Here is a 21118-nt window from a genome sequence, read left to right as displayed (position 1 = left end):
TCACTTCCGTATTATGATAATCTGGGATAAAACTGTTACATTATTTGTATCTTCATTATTTGTAACTTGGAATAAAACATATATCATGTATATATCTGTCTAGCACTCTTGAGGATGGTTCTGAACAGCTCCGGGAAGGAGAGAAGGAGTCGTCTCCCCCTGTTTTTGTGGCAGTTCAGGTATCCGACAGCGACCAACCAGCCCTCATACAGATAACACCCGTAGCCATCACTAGCAGCAGGTAGGTGCACAGACCCGAGTCCATCAGCTTATACTATGTGATGGTAGGTGTGACACCATTCTCCAGTATATCAACACATCCCAAATACACTCCAGACTTTTCAAAAAGTAATGGTCACAAAGTTTTGCAATTGTGCTTAGTTATCAAAATACCTATTGATATGTGAGGTAAGCACAGTGTGACACGACTGCTTCATGGTTATGGACGAGTCTTCCTTGGTTTGGTATAGGGATGGGACAAGTCCAAATTTACTACCGGGGTACCCACCCCCCTATAACCCGACCCTACCCAGGTACCCGCTGTAGGTCTCAAGAAATAGGTACAAAGTGTCCAATTGGGAAACGTTTGATCATTCTTCTGTCAAAATAAATTTAGATACATGTATTTATGAACCAATCTGGTCATGCATGCATACACTGAAGTTGACTGAAGGTATATGATTATGCAAACAAATAAAGTCAGAACAAAGGAATGTGAACATTTGTCACTTATAGTGTAACCATAGAGTTTTAGATTATTTTTGCCAATAAACAATATAGTCACGTGACTAACCACGGGTCCGGGGATACCTGTGGGTACCCGGATCCTACTCAGGACCCACACGACCCGAGTACCCGAGTAACCCTAGTTTGGTACCCCATGGCAATTCTGGGTTAGAATCAGTCTCTAGGACCTCGGGCAACAGACTGTTCACAGTTTTGCGACTGTAGACTTAGTCTATGATATGTAGAGGAACTACTTTCGCGGAACGGGGCCCAGAAAACTATGCTAGTCATAAGAGGCGACCAAATGGATAAGCTTCCGTGAAGATTCGGGGTAGAATAGGTCTTCAGCAACCCATGCATGCCATAAGAGGTGACTATGCTTGTCGTAAGAGGCGACTAACGGGATCGGGTGGTCAGGCTCACTGACTTTGTTGATACATGTCATCGTATCCCAATTGTGTGCATCGATGCTCATGATGTCGATCACTGGCTTGTCTGGTCCAGACTCGATTACTTTTCAGACTGCTGTCAAATAGCTGAAAATTGCTGGCTGCTGCGTTAAACAACAAACAACCAAACAAATGGCTAGGATGATCAGGCTCGGTGACTGGGTGGATAGCGTATCCTCGTACCCCAACGATGTGGATCGCTGCCCTGATGAAGTGAATTTTTGCCATGAACTATTAGCCTCCCTGTTCAGACTCAAACATTTACAGTGACCGTGTCAATCAACGTTCACCCATTCACACATGTATCCTAGAATGTGTGTTGATGCTGTCTCTCATTATGTTCCAGCCTGCCAACGGTGATGAGTCTTGCTAACAACGTCACAGTCCAGGCCACCACCTCCTCACAGTGTAAGTCACCGTCAATAATTCAAGGATGAAACATTCACAAATTTGTTTTTTGTTTTTTAACTGATGTGAGAAAAGAGCCCCAAACAAGACATATATATCTATGTGCAACAATGTCAAAGTTGAAGACGAGGACATTCTCAGCCTGTATATCATGTTTATATTTGCAGAGCTCCAGATAAGCTGCTTATCTGCGTCAAATACGCATCAAAAATGCAGAAATACGCAGTAAAATAAAATACAAGCGTATCAAATACGCAACGAACATTACAGATATGCTACAAAAATAAAACTTGTGCGTATCATCAAAATATTGTGAAGTAACCCTGTGTATTTGATTAGCAAATCAGCAACTTATTTTGAAATTATAAACGGGAATTCCGTCAACTGTGCCAAACTCCACGATGACAGTTACATCATGATCCTTTGCATTCACACCTTCTTGTGGAAGTATCGTGGTATTTTTGAGTCCTATAAAGCTCTCGAACCTCCACGCCACCAGTTTGCAGGGACTAGATGAATAGTGTTTTTAGATATTTAACTTAAATACCCACATGTTTAAAAACTAGTGGATAACAAAAAATTGCAGATAGAATTACTGGGACCCAATGATTTTAAAATGCATAGGTAAAATACCCACATCACCAAAAGCTTATCTGGAGCTCTGTATTTGTATATATTTATCAGTACATATTGTGGTAGGAATTTGCATCTTGCAATGCCAGAAGTTCAAGAACAGGTCTGAGTAAGACCCAGGTGGGGTTCCAGTATTGATCCCCAGCAAATGTTTCTTGTCCGAGGCAACTTAATGGATCATGGGGACAGGCAGTGACAGATTGATTGCGTGTCATAGTACCCTGGCAACTTGGGACGTTTCTTGTAATATAGATTACTGTTCTTTCTGGTCCTGACTTGATTCTTTACACGATGTTGTTAAATAGCTGACATATTGCTGAGTGTGGCGTCAAACAAACAAACAGACTGTGTGGGGTCATCAATGTTGTACCTGACGCTTGCTTCTTGTACTGGCTAGGGAGTGTCACTGTACTGGCTAGGGAGTGTCACTACTGGCTAGGGAGTGTCACTGTACTGGCTAGGGAGTGTCACTACTGGCTAGGGAGTGTCACTGTACTGGCTAGGGAGTGTCACTGTACTGGCTAGGGAGTGTCACTGTACTGGCTAGGGAGTGTCACTGTACTGGCTAGGGAGTGTCACTACTGGCTAGGGAGTGTCACTGTACTGGCTAGGGAGTGTCACTACTGGCTAGGGAGTGTCACTGTACTGGCTAGGGAGTGTCACTGTACTGGCTAGGGAGCGTCACTGTACTAGCTAGGGAGTGTCACTGTACTGGCTAGGGAGCGTCACTGTACTGGGGAGGAGTGAGCTTAACCAATATTTCACTGTTAGCAAATGCAAAATATACATAGGTTTTTAATTGTTTTTGAATACTGTCTTGCTCCTTCAACATTTGATCAATCTGAGCCCAAATATCTGTTTTGCACACATCGTTCTTGGAGTACAACTCACCATGGATAGCTAGCTGCCATATTGTTGATGTGGCATTAAGCGACGCTCACCCACTAACTTCAGTAATAATGCCAAAAATGATACCAAGATGTTGACAAAAAATCATGTGGACCAGAAATACTTTTGAATTGACGTTATGAAACATAATTCAAATAGATTTTCAAGATGCAAAGCTTTTTGTAAAATCCCAGCTATGCACCTTGACTTTTGATGAAATGTGATGAAAGAGCCTTGACAAACATGATTAAGACTTGTCAGTGCAGCCCAATGTTCTGTCTTCCTGGCAGTGAAGGAACTGAGTACGTCACAGAAGATTGATGCGGAGATTGCTCGGAGTCTACTGGATCTGTCGAAGAAGGCCGAGGCAGACAGCAGCGGGGGGGACGGGCAGATGTCGGGCATCCTCACACCAGACTCGCAGAAAGGTAATCCTCCAACATTGATGCCAGTCAGTTCAATGAATGAGTCACTGCCAGACTTAGTGAGATGATTGATTACAATGGGTTATGATTGATATTGTATTGAATTGTGTGGATCTAGAAGTTTCCTGCTTAAACTTCAGTTCATCTGCCCATGTATCTCTGATTTACTAGTGACAGTGTGTATTTTGTATAGATTGTAAAACAAATGTGTGTGCTGTGATGTTGTTGGGAGAATTGGATTGGAAGCCCCGAATTCTTTACATTTACGCAGTGTCCCGTTGGCATGCCAGAAACCTGTGATCATTGGGCTGTCCTCCCACGGGAAGCTTGCTTGCTCGCTCGCTCGCTCGCTCACTCACTCACTCACTCACTCACTCACTCACTCACTCACTCACTCACTCACTCACTCACTCACTCACTCACTCACTCACTCACTCACTTGTCCTCCCACGGGAAGCTCACTCACTCACTCACTCACTCACTCACTCACTCACTCACTCACTCACTCACTCACTCACTCACTCACTCACTTACTTACTTACTCACTCACTTGTCCTCCCACGGGAAGCTCACTCACTCACTCACTCACTCACTCACCCAACTACCCATCCACTCACTCACTCACACACTTGTGGTTTGATGCTCATCTAGTACGTCTATGTAATTTCTATTTATACTCAGGAAACAGAAAATTTTGCAAATAACAACTGTGGTAAGCACAGGTGCAAATACTTTTGAGGTATATTGAAAACTCAGTGACACCTGCTTATCTAGAAACGCATCATGTCGATTTCACTATGAACATGAGGAAGTTTTGAATGTATTGATGCTGATGCTTATAAATTATGATCACATGATTGTTTGCTGAGGACATGTTAATTACTGCTAATGATTAATTGTTGAATTTCACCTTCTTAATGTTTTTCTGCTTTGCTACTGTCATGCCAAATTGATCGTGGTGGTACCCTGTTGTGATACCAGAGTAGAATAGGTCCACAGTACCCCATGTTTGTCTGAAGAGTCAACTAAAATAAGGTCAGGTTGACACATTGTGAAAGAGGGCTGAGTGTGTGTCAAGTACCCTGACAGCATGTGTGTGTGATCAACTAAAGGTTTTCCTTGCCCAACTGGTATTTTTTTTATTCTGGCATAAAACAAAATACATTCATTTGTTGAACATTAAGTTAATCTTTTTCTACATCATTTTGTTGTCAATACCATTTTTAAGAATTTCTGAGTCATTTGTCATACCATTTCTATGTACAGGTGTTACAAGATTAAACTCACTTATTGGAGCCTTGATGTCAAGGACAAAGCCTCTGTCTGGTCTCAAGCCAGGGGGAGAGAACTCCCCATTGACTATAGAGGTTGCTCAAGGAGGAGAATCTGTTTTATCAGTCTCCAAGTCAGGCATTGTTGCTGTTACTCCAACAACACCTAAAGGATTTGAGGTAGGTTGACAATGGAAAACATCACATCACACAGCTTCTGACAAAGGTATCTCACAGAGCATATTATAGCTTCTCATTTTAACTGTTTGACTGCTTGGACAAACTTCATTCATTTAATCTGGGGAATCATTTGACTGCTTAGCCATTTTATATGAAAAGTGAACACAGAAAAGTTTAGCTAAACCTGATCACTTTTTAAACAAAGCATATGCACTACTTCCTTCTCATTGTCATTGTTGCAGGCAAGTCTCCAAGCTACAAGAGGATTACCTTTTCCCATGACATTGTTTGAGAAGGCCTCACCTTTGAAAATGGACTTTTCAAAGACCTCGCCAGGTAAAGACTCTCCCAGAACTCCAAGTTTCGACATCAGTATCAAGGCACTCCCAGCCATGCAGATGAACATACCAGTCATCACGAAGCCATCACTGCTGGCATTTCTGCCTGCATATGCAGCTGTGACTAAAGATCTAGCCACAAAGACTAGCACTGGACCAATCGTGGGTCAGTTCATTCGACAAGAACCAATTGTCCTGCCCAACTACAGCCACTCCTGGGGGTACAAGCTGCCCAAGACAACGGAATCTTTTCAGTTCAGTCATCCCTTCCCTGGTGTTGTCATTGGGGAAGCTCCGGTCGCATCAATATCAACCAATCCTGAAGATCAGAAGAATAAGACTGTTGTCAGTGCTGGGAATGGAAACACTTCCTTTGCAGATGCATTGAAGGTTCCAGTGGTGGTTCCTGTGACAGACACGTCCACAGTTCCAATAGTTGTGAGTGAAAGTTCCGATGAGTCGACAAATCAGGACCTCGAGCCAAACTGTTCCAACAAGGTTCCAAAAGTAACAGCGTCAGATTCTGTTGAAATAGGAGCATCAGTTGCGGAAGGTGTTGAAAAGTCTGGGGTGACTCTAGTTCCGGTTCAGGAGCTCCTCAGCCCAGTGCTCCATTCCCCATCAGTCATCAAGGAGGGAGCAATCATCCTCTGCCCTCCGGAGGCAGGGGGAGCCCCCACCCCTCAGCAACAGATCGTGTACTTCATTGGAGACTCACAGGTGCAGGTGCTCGGGGTAGAGAAAGAGGGACCTCATGCTTGTGATGTCTGCAGCAAATCGTTCCCCCAACAGCATCAGCTCACCCTGCATCGGAACATTCATTTTATGGACAAACCATTCCGGTGTTCTGTTTGCTCCATGTACTTCAAGAACCAGGGTATGTTGGAGAGGCATGAGAAATCTGAAAGTCACATCGCGAAACATGAACTAAGATCACAACAAGAAGCTGCAATTAAGGACGACCCTCGACCATACAAATGCTCATTTTGCAATGTCGCTTTCCGAATCCGTGGACATTTGTCAAAACATCTCCGTTCTAAACTACATGTGACCACCCTAGAGAAGATGGACATGTTACCAGCGGGGACATTTGATAGACTGGACAAGAGTGGTGAGATTGCTAGAGTCGACACATCGGATCCTCAAAGTGTGTTGAAAATCCTTCAAGGGAAGGGTGTAGGTGATGGCTCAGATTATGTGCATTCACCAAGACCGTCCACATCCAAAGATACAGAGGATGAAGAAGAGGATGGGGAGGATGAAGGGGAGCTGATGATAGACGAGTCTCTGGTGGAAGATGGGAACCAAGAACGAAGGGAGAGCATGGCGAGCCCCATCAAAGACCACTTTCATCTCAATAAGGTGGCCGACTATGAGAAACACGATCAAGCCTCCAATGAACGAGTGACAGTTGAAATCAAGCAAGAACCTCTGGATATCTTTGAGATTGGACAAGGGAATTCGGATGCTCAGCGTTATGGGACAGAAACGGAATCAGAGAAATTTGCAAATGTTGAGGCGGTGAATGTGGTGACTAAAGATGGAAGGACATCCCCAGGTGTTTCGGAGGCAGCTCACAAGTGTGGTATCTGCAGGCAGAACTTCAGGTCACTCGACCAACTGAGGGTAAGTTAATTACTCTACATTCTGTAAGCACGTCACACCTTGTTGACATGTCTTTCGTGTTTCCATTCTCAAGGATATACTGGATATGTGCCAGACAAATTATATTTGGGATAGGTAAATTAAAGGCTCTTGTGTCTATTAATTTTTAACATGCATGCGCTACATAGTCGACAAATGTGTACTCTTCTTCTTCTTTTTCTTCTTCTTCTTCTTCTTCTTCTTCTTCTTCTTCTTCTTTGTTAGGTTCAACTCTAACACAGTCTATAATCAATCTGTGTCAATTAATGTGTCATCATGACTACTTATTTTCAAGCCACTTGGAATGCTGTTATTGATTTAAGAAATGAATTATGCTTCAGGGCTGAGAGTCAAAGTGTGTTTTACTTTCTATTCTCATTCTCCATTCTATCAGGATAAGTACCCTGAACCCAATAACCTCTACAGCTTCATTCAGAAGTGATGCCACTATCTCCTTCTCCCTTATCAATAACTGATCACAGAATGTCTCTTCACACTAGTGCAAGATGATTGGATGGCTATTCTTGGTGTAGTGTCATTAAAATTTGGCAAAAAATAAAGCTTTATTGGAAAATAAGTTACCTCACATTTGAAGATATAGATGTCAGTGCATGAGTTACTTGTATTAAGCTTTGTCCTGTGTATCTTTTTTCTCATCTCATCTTTAAACTCTTTATTGTTGTTCAGAGAAAGTAATATTGATTTCTAAACAAATTTGCGCTTCTGGTCCAAGACTTTTTGTCCTAGTGAGGTATGGACCCTTGTCTATACTATTTAAGTGAACTGTGGTATCCTAGATATGTACCTGTAGCACTGATATTGGTATAGCTAATGGATCTAAATCTTGTGTCTGAAATACATTCATCACTGGCAATAGTAGCCATTGTTTGACTTGTGTTTAATTAATGCCTGTCCAGTGCAGTGTTCCCGTTTACCGGTAATTACCAGTTTTTTACCCTTAAAATTAGGCTTGGACTGGTAATTCATGTGACTGCCAGTCCGGGTGCACCGGTAAACAAAGTACCTTATAAATCTTTGTTTTTTAACAAAACATCGGCAATATTCATATAAGTATATATTTTTTCGAACCAAGTCAGCTTGTCTGGGTTTTCCCTTGTCTATATATTTAGTGTGAGGAAATAACACAAACACTAACATTTTCTTCGAACAAAGTCAGCTTGTTGTTACCATCAGTGTTTCCCCTTGTATAATTTTAGAGCAAGTAAATAACATTTCGCTTTACTTCGAGGTTAAATTTATATTTGTTATGACTTTGCTTCAAAATATTTTTAAAAAAGAAGAATTTTGTGACTGAACTTTGTGTGAATGACGTGTACATTCTGAGAATTTACTTCAGAGGTGATGTCATTGCATTCAACATGAGGTTGCAAAAATTAAAACCAGGTAATTTGCATAAGTTTTTTTACTTGTTGAAAGTTGGGACTGACAAAAATTTGGGGGCACAGGCAGTTTAAAAAGCCAGCGGGAACCCTGTCCATTGGCCCAGTCATGTAATTGTTCTCAAGGACCAGTTAGGGGGCACGGGTGGCTCAGTCGTCTAAGGCGCCGCGATTCGCTTTGCAGAGTTGCGTCCCTTGGGCACCCCAGAAACCTATGATTGTGGGTTCGAATCCCGGTTCGCCCCAATTATGTTTCTAGGTTTGTCAGCACCATACCCGTGCTCGTGGGTTTCACCGAAGTGGTAAACATCTGAAACCTGCATCACTTCGGGCTTTCCTCCCGCATTAAGCTGACACGCCGTGATATAACTGGAATAATGTTAAAAAAGCGGCGTTAAGCCCAACTCACTCACTCACTCACTCACTCACTCACTCACTCACTCACTCACTCACTCACTCACTCACTCACTCACTCACTCACTCACTCACTCACTCACTCACCAGTTGAATCAGGTCAACCCAGCGACCCCCCTCAGTCATGATGTTTAAAATTAGTAGGACAAGGACCCCGTAGACACAAATTCTGTTAAGCATTATTCTACCATGAATTTGGAATTTATTTGATTCTGATTGGTCAATCAGAGGCTATTTAATCACAATAAACCCCCTCTGATTGAAACAGCTGGTTTGACGGCCGCATCACTGCGGAAGCTAATATTCAAAGAATAGTACTATTTTCAATCGTTGTCTGTAGGCATATTTAAATAATTATATCTACAATTACAGGTTACAAAATGCACAGATGCGGTTACTACAATATTCAAAGGATGTGGCAATACATTTCATGCAGAAAAACATGACAGAAATCAACAAAGGGAATGTATTTACGTTTTGGAGACAACAGAGAGCTTTGGCGCTTTTCTGTATACGACTGTGACGTCATATTTTTTGTGTCACAATGAGTGATATGACGTCATAATGGTGACGCGCGATGTAGAGCGAAAGCCTTGCAAAGCTTGCTTTGTTTTCTTTAGGGGTGCCCACCTCATGTTAGCTTACCAAGTTGCCCTGCTTATATGCTTTCAGTGCCTGTCATATGTTCGAGTGAAGTATTACGGTGTAAACAAACTGCTTAAGTATATACAGGACCATATTTTGTTCGGTGATTCCGTCGATTCAGATCGATAACCCACTCAAAACACTGAACTCAACCCATGCCGCTTCACTCAGTATATTTGCTGACACCAAAGAGTTCGCGTTTTATTTAGTCATGGTAGAATGGAGATAAACATACTGTGTTTCCAATGTTGAGCTAGGTTACCTAAATTTAACATTTGAAACCTCTCGCTGCGCGTTCGGTTCCAAATTCAATTTAGCGCGGTTAAATCTACAGGTAACCTAGCTCTACATTGAAAACACAGTATGTTTATCTCCTAATTATAAATACATTTTGGTCAGGACCACAAGATGTTTAGACCATGTAGACGTTTCTGCTGGTCCATTTGACATTTGGACTAATGACAAGCTGTATCAGATTCTGGTATTGGTGGCTGTTGTGGCAAAATGCAAGCTAGTAATATTGCACCTAAGGAGTTATCTCCCTTTAACTGAATAACATGCAAGGGGTGACTAACAGTTGCCAAAACCCACTTTGTTGTCTGCTAACTCAAACAGTGTGATGTATAGAATTTTACAAAATCTAGCAAGTAGTTATTATCCTAATTCTATTGTTTAACAATTACAGTCTCAGGGTTTTATCAAGACCTACTCTGAGGCTGATATTTGGCCCCAAATCTGAAGCAAATGTAGTAAAATTCCACATTTTGAATTAAAAATGGCCCATTTCCTCAGAATAAACAGAAATAAGAACATGTTAAACAAAAATCCAGTTTCCAACAATATCATATTTTTTCCCCAATTTGGCAGCCCTAGCACTTGGTTTGAAATCCAAGATATCTCTGAGTCTTCACATATTATCACGTTTATTCGACAATCATATACACATCCAACTATATCAATATTATTTCTAAAATGGTTGTTATTGCCTTTACATCTGATATTGATGGAAGTAAGTGCTTTATCATCAGAAGTCTACAGTTCAGTTGAATATTATTTTGGTTTTGTGTTGAAAAATAACATGGACCCAAAATATCAACTGTTATTTTCTTGGGTTATGTTGAAAAAAGAACATATTCATTCGGTTTTACCTTGAAAGAGCATATCATGTTTTAAAGCAATGTTATCGTGACTTTGTGTGTCTGCACTCTTTGATTCAATGGCAGGTTTTGTCACCAGAACAAATGTGGCTTATATACAGTCAAGTCATGTTAATCTGACATGGTTGGTTGCATATGATTATTTTGGATTAAGGAGTATGTCGGATAAATGAAATTAAGTAGTGTCAACATTTGTGATCGAAAATTGGACAACTACATGATAGATGACGATGCAAGCACGGAATAAAATAATGAAAAATGAAAAATGAAATATTATGTTACATTTTTAGTGGAATATGTTTCTAATCATGCAACCTCACATCAAAACACAAGGCTGTGCACTCGCAGGCAGATGACCAATCGAGTACACTGATCACTGGGTCAGACTATCAAGACTGATGACTGAGTGATTTCGGTAATTTATTCAAATTAGGTATGTTGTCGCAGACTGATTTGTTGATGTGTGATTGTTTGTGTTGCAGTCACACTTAATCACGCATGCTGAGCTGCGCCCCTACGTGTGTGAGTACTGTGATGCCGGCTTCACCAATGCCATGGCCCTGCAGAAACACCTCCAGACCCACAGAATGGTAAGTAGTCATGACTCGGGGCATCAGGTGAGGTGAGTTGAAATGGGGTTTAACGTCGCGTCCAAGATTATTGAACTTATATAGCGACGTGTGTGTGTGTGTGTGTGTGTGTGTGTGTGTATGTGGTGTGTGTTGTGTGTGTGTGTGGTGTGTGTTTTGTGTGTGTGTGTGTGTCTGTGTGTGTGTCTGTGTGTGTGTGTGTGTGTGGCTGCTTGTACTAGTCTGGACTGATGCCGATTTATAGTGCTAGCTCACTGAGATACCATGCCTCAGTTTAACATGAATACCCCACTCAGACACAGTATACTAGCCGACCAGTCCTTGTTTTAGCCCCTTAATGCCAAGCGCCAGACAGGGTAACAACAAGTACCATCTTTTGACGTCTTTTGGTATGACGCGGCCGGGGATCGAACCCCGGACCTTCCGCTCACGGGGCGGACGCTCTACCACTAGACTGTGGAGTGGGTACTCGGGGCATCAGGAACTCATAGGAGGTCAATATTCTATGTATAGGTGAGCCACAGGGCACATATACCCAGCACCTCCTGCTTGTCAGAGCTATCCTAACCTGTGCTGTTTGAATAATGGATCAGGTGGTCAGACCTGATCGGTCATTTGGTTGATTGTGTGTCATCGTACCCCGAGGGCATGTTCGCAGTTTTAACCACTGAATTGTTTGTGTTTGATTGTTGTTTAACGCCACGCTCAACAATATTCCAGCTATATGACGGCGGTCTGTAAATAATCGAGTCTGGACCAGACAATCCAGTGATTGATGTCATGAGCATCGACCCATGCATTTAGGATTCACGCTTATGTGTTTTTGTTTGGTGTTGCAGTTTGAGTCGTTCACGCTGTCCCAGTCAAGGCCATATATATGTGGGCTCTGTGGTGATACTTTCGCAAAATCAGAGGAATTGAAGACCCATCATGCAACACACTCGAGGACAACGTTGTTGCGACCATCTCTGCGGGACAGTTTCATCCAGTCCCAGAAGGATACCAATTCCTCGAATGGATCTCAGAAAGATCCGAACAATGACAGCAATGATGCCAGTGCTTGCAATTCAGAAGACATGGAGAATCATTCAAAGGGAGATAACTCTGATTCGGGTGCTTCACCCAAGGGAAGTAACTCATTCCAAGCTAGTGTTTCCAAAGGCGAGCACTCTACCGAAGTTGATATGACAGAACAATCTATTCCTTATAAGATGGAGTTTGAGGTTAAAGAAAATAGTGAATGTGCATCAGACGTGGTTATTGATGAAATAAAGGTTCAGAGGAAACAGATTCAGAGACAGTTTTCAGTGGACGAGAGTGACAAATCCATTTCCTCAGACCAGGAGACAAAAGAACAAACTGACTTCTTAAAAGACGATTCTGTTTCTCAAAGTATCTTGTCAGAAAAAAGAGAAAACAGATGATAGCAGTTGTATGTTTTGCAGCAAATATTTATCATATCAAAAACTAAGATCTTACAGATAGATGTGGTATTACTAAAGGAGAGGTAAGTAAACAGTGGCGACTGATGCAGTAGGTTGAGATGATGTTAAGACAAATACATGTTTTCTGAAACGGTCATCGTATGTCAACGAAGCAAAGGGTTAATGTAACTGGTTACAAAATTATATTGTCTCATCATATGTATGAGTATGTTCATGCTTGTACCAACAGGATAGATCGGCAAACATTTCTAGTGCTTCAGCCAGGCCAGGCCCTTGTGGCATTCACAAAAATATGTGGAAATTGGCACAAAGAGTAAACACAAGTTTGTGTACATTGGCGCATGTCTTCAATAATAATAATAATGATGATGATGATGATGATGATGATAATAAAACCATATTCGACGTAATAAACGCTCTTATAAGCTCTTATAAACGCCCATGGTGATATTTTCCTAATATATTGGCTAGTGTGTGGCAATTAATTAATTGCAATTATATTCTGGAAAATGTTATGTCGTATGTAAACATTTCAGGCTGTCAGCATAAACCACGAAATTTACGATCTTTCAACTTACGATTTTTTCACCAAAATAATATTCTAATAAGAGCCACCTATTTCTTATTTTGAGAGTGGCCTGGGCGCTTATTACGTCGAATACAGTAATAGAAAATCTTGACTGAATATAGTTTGAAACCAGTCCTTCAAAACGGTATTGCATGTGAGACAAAAGGTTTCATTCGGTACACGGTTCCTAAGAACAAGAATGTCATCGGCTATAGCTATTCCTACAATTGTGGATCATCTATGAAATGAAACATTGTTTCACAGACAAATGAAGCATTAAATACTGTCAATTAGTAAGTTGGTTAGAACGGGAAGGCAACCATGAAATGTAAGTCACCTACATCATGCAGTTGGCACACCGTCAGATATTGGTGCACACTTTTTCGAAAACTAATGTGTCAATTAGCACTTTTGGGTTAAATCCTGGCTGGAGCACTGCGTTGAGGTACTGGAAAGTGAAGCAGTTTAAGATGAATACAAGCAGCTTTATATTTATAAACACCTTGAACACTGTGTAACCATAGTTTCAGTGTTGACTTTGTGATAGGTTAAACTATCAGTTCTCATCAATACTTCAATTTCTTGCATACACTGTGATCCGCCATTTTGATGTTGGAATGTAGCATAAACTCATGAGATAACTGTCAGTATGCATTTTTAAATGGAAAAAAATGATAACTTCCTATTTGTTTTTTAATTCACATTACAACTAATAATCAACATGCTAAAGTGTCATGTAGGGTTGGTTATTTTATTTTTTTTGCTTATATCAGGCCAGACCCACCTATAATTTTGCAAAGGCAAATTATTAAAAATGTGTTTTGATTGAAAATGCACTTTTTGCATGTTTTAAAGCATCTTTAAAGAGAGGTTATTTCATCTCAGATTATTTAAAATATTTAATATTTCTCGGCCTCCCTCTTTTCATGTTGAGCAAGAAATTCCATAACATAAGAAACTGAATTGGTCTGGCCTAAGTTTAATATTCAAACATTCCATGGACATGGGTCTCCTGTTGAGAGGTGCTCAGGCCCATAAAGAACATGTGTGTTTCGTATTTCAGCCCATCCAAAAATGGGGTAGGTAGGTCATGGTTTTGTCTCTTACTTTTATAATTTTTGGTGTGTCAGTGGAAGCCTGCTTGTTACTGGCAGTTAGGTGTTGCCATTTTGAAGATAATGACTGGTTTATTGCAAAGCCCAACGAAGGGATGCTAGCAGCATGAAATATTGGAATGCTATGGGACTCCTTTAGGAAAAACCAAGAAGAAACGTTTAGAGATGGGGGCTTCAGATGAGGGTTGGTTGGAAAGCAGAAACACACATATTTCTTTGTTTTTCCCTTATGAGAAGCATGATAGTAATCAAATACACAGACCATCATTTGAACAGGACTTGGTTGCTTGCTATCTGCAGCACACACTGGATGTGTATTATTGAAAGTAGTTAGAAAGTTTTTTCTGATTGTGGAATAACTTGCCCCTCTTCGTGTCATACTCTATGACTTGGAAAAAAGTTCACACTGTTGACCACTGTTTCATCTGCTTCAGGACCATCCTAGCTTACCCATGATGTGACAGAACAGCTTCAGCATTGGGGTGGTGGGGTAGCCTAGTGGTTTAAGTGACAGCTTGTCCACATGATGAGGATGTTCAGTTTCTTAACCTGGGTACAATGTGTGAAGCCTCTTTGGGCGTCCCTTGCTGTGATATGGCTGGAATATTGCTGAAAATATAAACCATCTCACTCACTCACTCACTCATTACAGTGGGTGTTGATGGGCTAAACTGATTTTCTTCTTTAATTGATTTTTTATTTTAAAATTTGTTCATGCCCATTGAAAAGTATTGTTTGAAATAAGGACTGCATGAATATGTAAAATATTTAACCTTGCAGTTCAGACAATCGGATGATTATGACTAGATTAAGATATTCACAAAGAACTATGAATAGATAATTTATAAGTGTCTGAAGATACCACTGTATAAATGTATGATGTTTATAATTATGTTTTCGAACTTGACTGTATCAGTCACATGTTGAAGATATTTATATCTTTGTGTACAAATTTGTTAATGGAAGCATGTTGACTCATGAATCAGCTGTACAATTTATCATATTGTTGATGTTCTTGTTTTCGTGGGCTAGCATGGTGAGTGAGGTCGTGAATGAGGTGTTTGACTGAGGTATGAACTCAATAGAGTGTTTATGTATATATGGTTGAGAGGTGTATCTGAATTGTCTCAGTGTGATTTCAAAACATTTGTGGTTTCCATGGTAACAGTTTAGAGATAAAATTTCACCGCACGAGGTAGAACCGATTTCACTCTGTTTTTCCCCTTTCCACTTTGACGTAGGAGTTCTAATACTGAGATCTGGTACCAGGAAAATGAGACACAGAAATCGAGGGTGAAGAGTTTGGTTTGTGATAGGCTTACCCATGATGTGACTCTCCTCTTTCCACTTTGACGTAGGAGTTCTGAAACTGAGATCTGGTACCAGGAAAATGAGACACAGAAATCGAGGGTGAAGAGTTTGGTTTGTGATAGGCTTACCCATGATGTGACTCTCCTCTTTCCACTTTGACGTAGGAGTTCTGAAACTGAGATCTGGTACCAGGAAAATGAGACACAGAAATCGAGGGTGAAGAGTTTGGATTGTGAAAGGATTTTTCTGAATTTTGATGGCATTCTTCCTGGATATAATCACATGGGTACCTAGTAGGTTTCTGAAGACACATAACCAGATGATGTAAACAGTATTCTTGGGGATGGTGAAGGGCCACAGGTTTTGGAGTATGGAAGGTTTTGGAAGAGTATAGAAATACCCAATTTATCCTTGCCCTAGGTACCCGTTTTCCTGTTGAACACAAAGCAAATTATATCTTATGCAGCTATTTTTTGGCTTGGAAAAATTATGTCCATTATGATAGGTGATTTAAGACACCTTAATCATGCTGAATCATGTTTTATGATGTAGGTCAATCTAGCATTCACCAGTTACTCTTAATCCACGGTGTCTCAGCTTCAAACTGGGAATGTATAACAATGCCTGGACAATGACTGACACAACAGACCGAGGTGGCTATATAACTACTTGGGGACTTCTACTCCGGATTTCTGTATTGGATGACATTTGACAGCATTGTTGAAAATCCACATGGCGTTTGACGTAGAATAACAGGGATTTATCTAGGCTTTCAAACTAAGTGCCCTTGGCAGGCAAATGGGAAAACTTGTTATTTTGTTCAGAATTGGGATTTTTCAATAGTTATTTGATTAAGTTCACATTCATTTTAACATTGGATTCAATGCAATGTTAAACTAAGCATAGAAGCTTCTTCTTCTATAGTGGTCGTGCTATCAGTGAAATACAGGTCACCTCTACAAAGCCATGACATTAATAACTACAAGAGCATGAATTAGGAAATGTTTAATTCCAATTTGGGAATTTTTACTGACATTTGCTGCAAAAGTGCGGCCAAATATTGGCCTCTAGGCCGGTCTCGATAAATCCCTGAATAAAATGTGATCTGTAAAGATAAATGGATAAAAACAAGAATCTATTCTGTATTTCAAATATCCATAAATATTTAAGTCAATCAGTTTTCTGAGAAAGAAATACAAAGTGACATCATGGTGTGATTGTGAGGTATTTCAAACTGACGTTTCTAATTTTAAAAGTAAGAAAGGGCAAGATGATGAATGAGAAATGTCATGTTTTTATTTAGGAATAGATACTAAATCCAGATAACAATGTCGATATGACATTTCTTACACCAAGGTCAAGGTCGTGTTGAGCACTTGATGTTGTGGAGCCTCTGCTTTTCACCTGTAGTCATGTCTCTCTCAATTCCCTTGTACTTCAACTGCCACACCCTCCTCATTACGTTACTCCCGTGTACACATGCACAGTCACTTCAGTTATTGAGGCTATGTTTACATATAATGGTTACAATAGACGCTAGACAACAAATTGATGACATGTTCTTTGTTACTTTATTTTTAACGTATGAACAGGTATCAATATTTTATCACTTTAGGAACTGCCTTGCTAAAAAATGGATGGCAGAAAAATGTTTCGGATCCACCTCAGTATGACCTTCCTTATGTTCATTTTGACAACTTTTCCTCTTGTGGGCGAACACTCCCCCAGCCAATCAGAGGACTTCCCAACCTCATTATCATTGTGACAACTTTTCCTCTTGTCGGTGAACCCTCTCCCAGCCAATCAGAAGACTTACCAACCTCATTATCATTTTGGCAACGATAGAGTGAGTGGGTGAGTTAAAGTTTAACGTCACATCGGCAATAGTGCAGCCATATCGTGACGAAGCAACGTTAGATTCGCATTATTGTAATTATAGGCTGATCGCTTGCCAATCCTAATCATTTTAATACCATGTAAAATGTAAACCATCTTGGTAGTTTTAAGTAACATCGCAATTTCAAGATAATTATGACTGTCCTATTTCAGGAGACAAAACGATGTTGTTTATCTAATGGGACATATAGAGGAACACTGAACACCCCTTAATCGGGATAGACGCTCCCGGTGAAATCGTCCGTCTTGACATCGATCATGGACACGGGAGAATACCCTTTGGGTTTTTGTAGATGTCGTAAGAGAGGACTCAGTTGATAGGTGATCAGTTTCAGTGATTTAGTTGATTGCGTGTCAATGTACCCCAATGGTGTGGATCGTCGTTCGCAATATCAATCACTGGCTTGTCTGGTTGAGACTCGTTCTGCTCACAGGCCACTGTCATATAGCTGGAATATTGCCGATTGCAGTTAAACAACAGACAAACCCAAAGTCAGATGGCTTAGGTATTTCTAGTTCTAGTCAATGATTGGGTTGGGGTTAGATCCTTTTTAATTATAAATGTTGGAAAAATGTAATAGTAATTGTTGTAACAATTGTAACTCAATTGTTGTGTAACAACTCTGGCCTCTCATACAAACTGAATTAAGTTTAGTATCTTTACTTTAAATTTGATTTATTACATCAAAACATATGAGCTTATCTTTTTTTCACAAACATAACACTTTATTTGGAGCGAGAGTGCAGAACCGTACTAATACTGTTTTTTGTCGTTTTTATTAATTTTTATTACATTGATTGCCTCTCAGTACGTAAAGATTTAACTTACAGGTGAATCTACACAATACCATCTTCTTTCTATGTATAAGACTATTTTGTACTTCCTACACACTCAGAAATTGGTCATTACATTTCCTAATGCGAAGATTGTTGTTGCGATCAAATTTGATTGATTTTACGACGTTTCAGATACTGTTACTAGAGTTATGTCCCTTAGACTAAAGGAAGGCCTCTTTGAAGCACAGGAACTCTGTGATAGCGGGTATAGCATAACATATTCATATTTAAAAAAATCACATCCCTCTTTATACATGTACATATAGAGGGGTGTGATTTTTTTTCGATACGAATATATTATGCTATACACGCTATCATTGAGTTCCTGTGCTTTGAAGGGCGGTTTCAAGGACTCTTAAGAGTCGCGTACTGTCGGTAGATGTGAAGTGTATACTCTTGCGTCTATATATTTATATATTTTGCAGCTCACAGAGATGTATACCGATAATTAAGTAAACAAACTTGATAACGAAGGGAATATAAGTAATTTGCCTGCCGATGTCAGTAAATCTTGACTGCACAACAGTTGTTGTCAACCCATGAATATATTGTCACAAGAGTGTTTGAACGGGAGTACCAATTTTGCCAAATACATGTAACGATATAAGGGCAATAGACTTGTTTTGTTTTTACAATCGTACTTATTGTCACAATTTGTGTAACAGTTTCAAGTTAATAAGTGTGGATATCTAGCTGTTTTGAGATTTGGTTAAAGCAAGCAACCGTCACAGCTTTTTGGTTTCTCCAGAATCTGAGTTTTTAATGTGATTATGATTTATATCATATTTTTTGTAAAATTGAAACCACGTGTGTCAATAATCATGATATGATAGAGGCGATGCGTACCTTAAGACATGCATTCCAGCAACCCATTTCCTCCACAAACAGTGTTGTATCTAGATATCTACAGAAATCATGTTGAATATATTGACACGTCACCCTACGTTGACATGTACCGTACGAGGCAAATATAAGTGCCATTCTGTTTCAATTGTTTGAGGCTGAAGACCCCACGTGATCAGTTGAATTGTAAATATTGTTTCATGTTCCGTGATTTTACCATTGTTGTGAGAAATAAAGTGCTATTAATGAAACGTTATTCCTGTTTGGTTGTAATTTGATATATTTAATGGTCATTTCAAGGTCTTTGTGTCATGGCTGTCCGGCTTGAACATTCGGCATTTTAGAAAGAACAGATGAGTTTGTTCCAATGTGTTCGGCGCAATAGTGGCCCAGTCGTCTAAGGCTCCGCAATTCGCTGTGCAGAGTTGCGTCCCTTAGGCGTGACAGAAACCTGACCTGTAGGTTCGATTCCCGTTTCGATCTAATTATGTTTCTAGGTTTGTCAGCACCATACCTGGGTTTCACCAAAGTGGTAAACTTCAGAGACCTTGCTGATGATACCATGGGCAATGGCTCCCACAACCGGGATAGTTTTGCAGCCAACTCACTAACTGCATCCTCCCTATCCTCATCAGTACTTCCATGTGAACATCCGGGTTAAACTTTGTCTTCAGCAACCCATGCTTGTCGTGAGAGGTCACTAACGAGGTCGGGTGGTCAGGCTCGCAGACTTGGGTGATGCATGTCATCGTATCCCAAATGCGCAGATCGATGCTCATGTCAGTCACTGGATTGTCTGATCCAGATTCGATCATTTACAGACCGCCATCATATAGCTGAAATATTGGGATTGCGTAGTTGAACAACAAAAACATAACTTAACAATCCTCGATATTCTTTAATTGATAGCAACTTCTTTATTCTTTATCACGACGTTTCAGAGCTAGAAGAAAACGGGGGCGGTCGGGTAGCCTAGTGGGTAAGCGTTCGCTCGTCAGGCAGATGACCCGGGTTCGATTCCCGACATGGGTACAATGTGTGAAGCCCATTTCTGGTGTCTTTATCTCTTTGTACTTAACATATTGGACATTCAAGAAGAAAGGGGTAATTGCCTTTGATAATATTGAGATCGCACAGCTGACCGATTCTTTCTTCTCTTTGGATACCTGTATATCTACCCTATTCAATAAATAGATTATGCATCGAACATCGAAATCTTGATGATGCGATTCTTTCGCTTTTAAACACATCTAGATGAAACCTTGAGGTGTACGTTCATACATTCAATTTACATACGTTAATTTTTTTCTTGTAGACATGTGACCCATCTTCCTTGCATGATAAGATAAAAGACGAACTGGAGTTTTTGCTTTATTCATAAAAAAGACAACACGAAGTCTTGAAACAATATTATGTGACCCAAATAACGTTTATTCCCTAGTGAAGAACACAATGGGAGTTAAACACTGGGGCTAACTTGTTCAGATCGATGAGACTTTCAGTTGTGTTTTTGTAGATAGGTGTCAAATTGAACATAAAATATAAACTTTGACTTGACATAAATTGTCATTTATTGACATAATCCAAAAAAAAATAAATGAAGGCATACAGACTGTGTAAAGCTTTCAAACCATCTTGCTAGACAATATTACGTTTGTTACTGAATGAGAGTGAATAACCTCAGATTTGATTTTATCTACATGTGACAAACAGTCAGATCAAAGTAAATGTCAGACTTATTTAAGTCTAATTGAGACTTGTGACTCATTGTAATAATCTTTCCAAGACTAGCTAACCTATTGCCAATCAAACTACAGCACTGTCCCGACAGGTGCATCCACAACCCTTACTAAGAAAAGGGGGGCGGTCGGCTAGCCTAGTGGTTAAAGCGTTCGCTCGTCACGCCGATTACCCGGGTTCGATTACATTTTGCAT

General features: G+C 40.2%; 1 protein-coding gene across 1 annotated transcript in view; it reads left to right on the top strand.

Moving 5' to 3' along the window:
• The window catches only part of LOC124110943, a 45934-nt gene extending 26495 nt beyond the window's left edge, over positions 1–19439 (top strand). The window contains exons 5-11 of the mRNA XM_046470437.2: positions 104–241; positions 1522–1583; positions 3395–3532; positions 4796–4980; positions 5223–6944; positions 11061–11168; positions 12008–19439. Coding sequence (XP_046326393.1) covers positions 104–241; positions 1522–1583; positions 3395–3532; positions 4796–4980; positions 5223–6944; positions 11061–11168; positions 12008–12592 — 2938 coding nt within the window. The 3' untranslated portion in view covers positions 12593–19439. The remainder of the gene's footprint in view (positions 1–103; positions 242–1521; positions 1584–3394; positions 3533–4795; positions 4981–5222; positions 6945–11060; positions 11169–12007) is intronic.
• The last annotated feature ends 1679 nt before the right edge of the window (positions 19440–21118 follow it).

This window comes from Haliotis rufescens, unplaced genomic scaffold, assembly GCF_023055435.1.
Source record: "Haliotis rufescens isolate VD_foot unplaced genomic scaffold, xgHalRufe1.0.p SCAF_1, whole genome shotgun sequence".
Taxonomy (NCBI): Eukaryota; Metazoa; Mollusca; class Gastropoda; order Lepetellida; family Haliotidae; genus Haliotis; species Haliotis rufescens.
The sequence above is the reverse complement of the archived record's forward strand: the minus strand, read 5'-3'. Positions and strand labels throughout refer to the sequence as shown.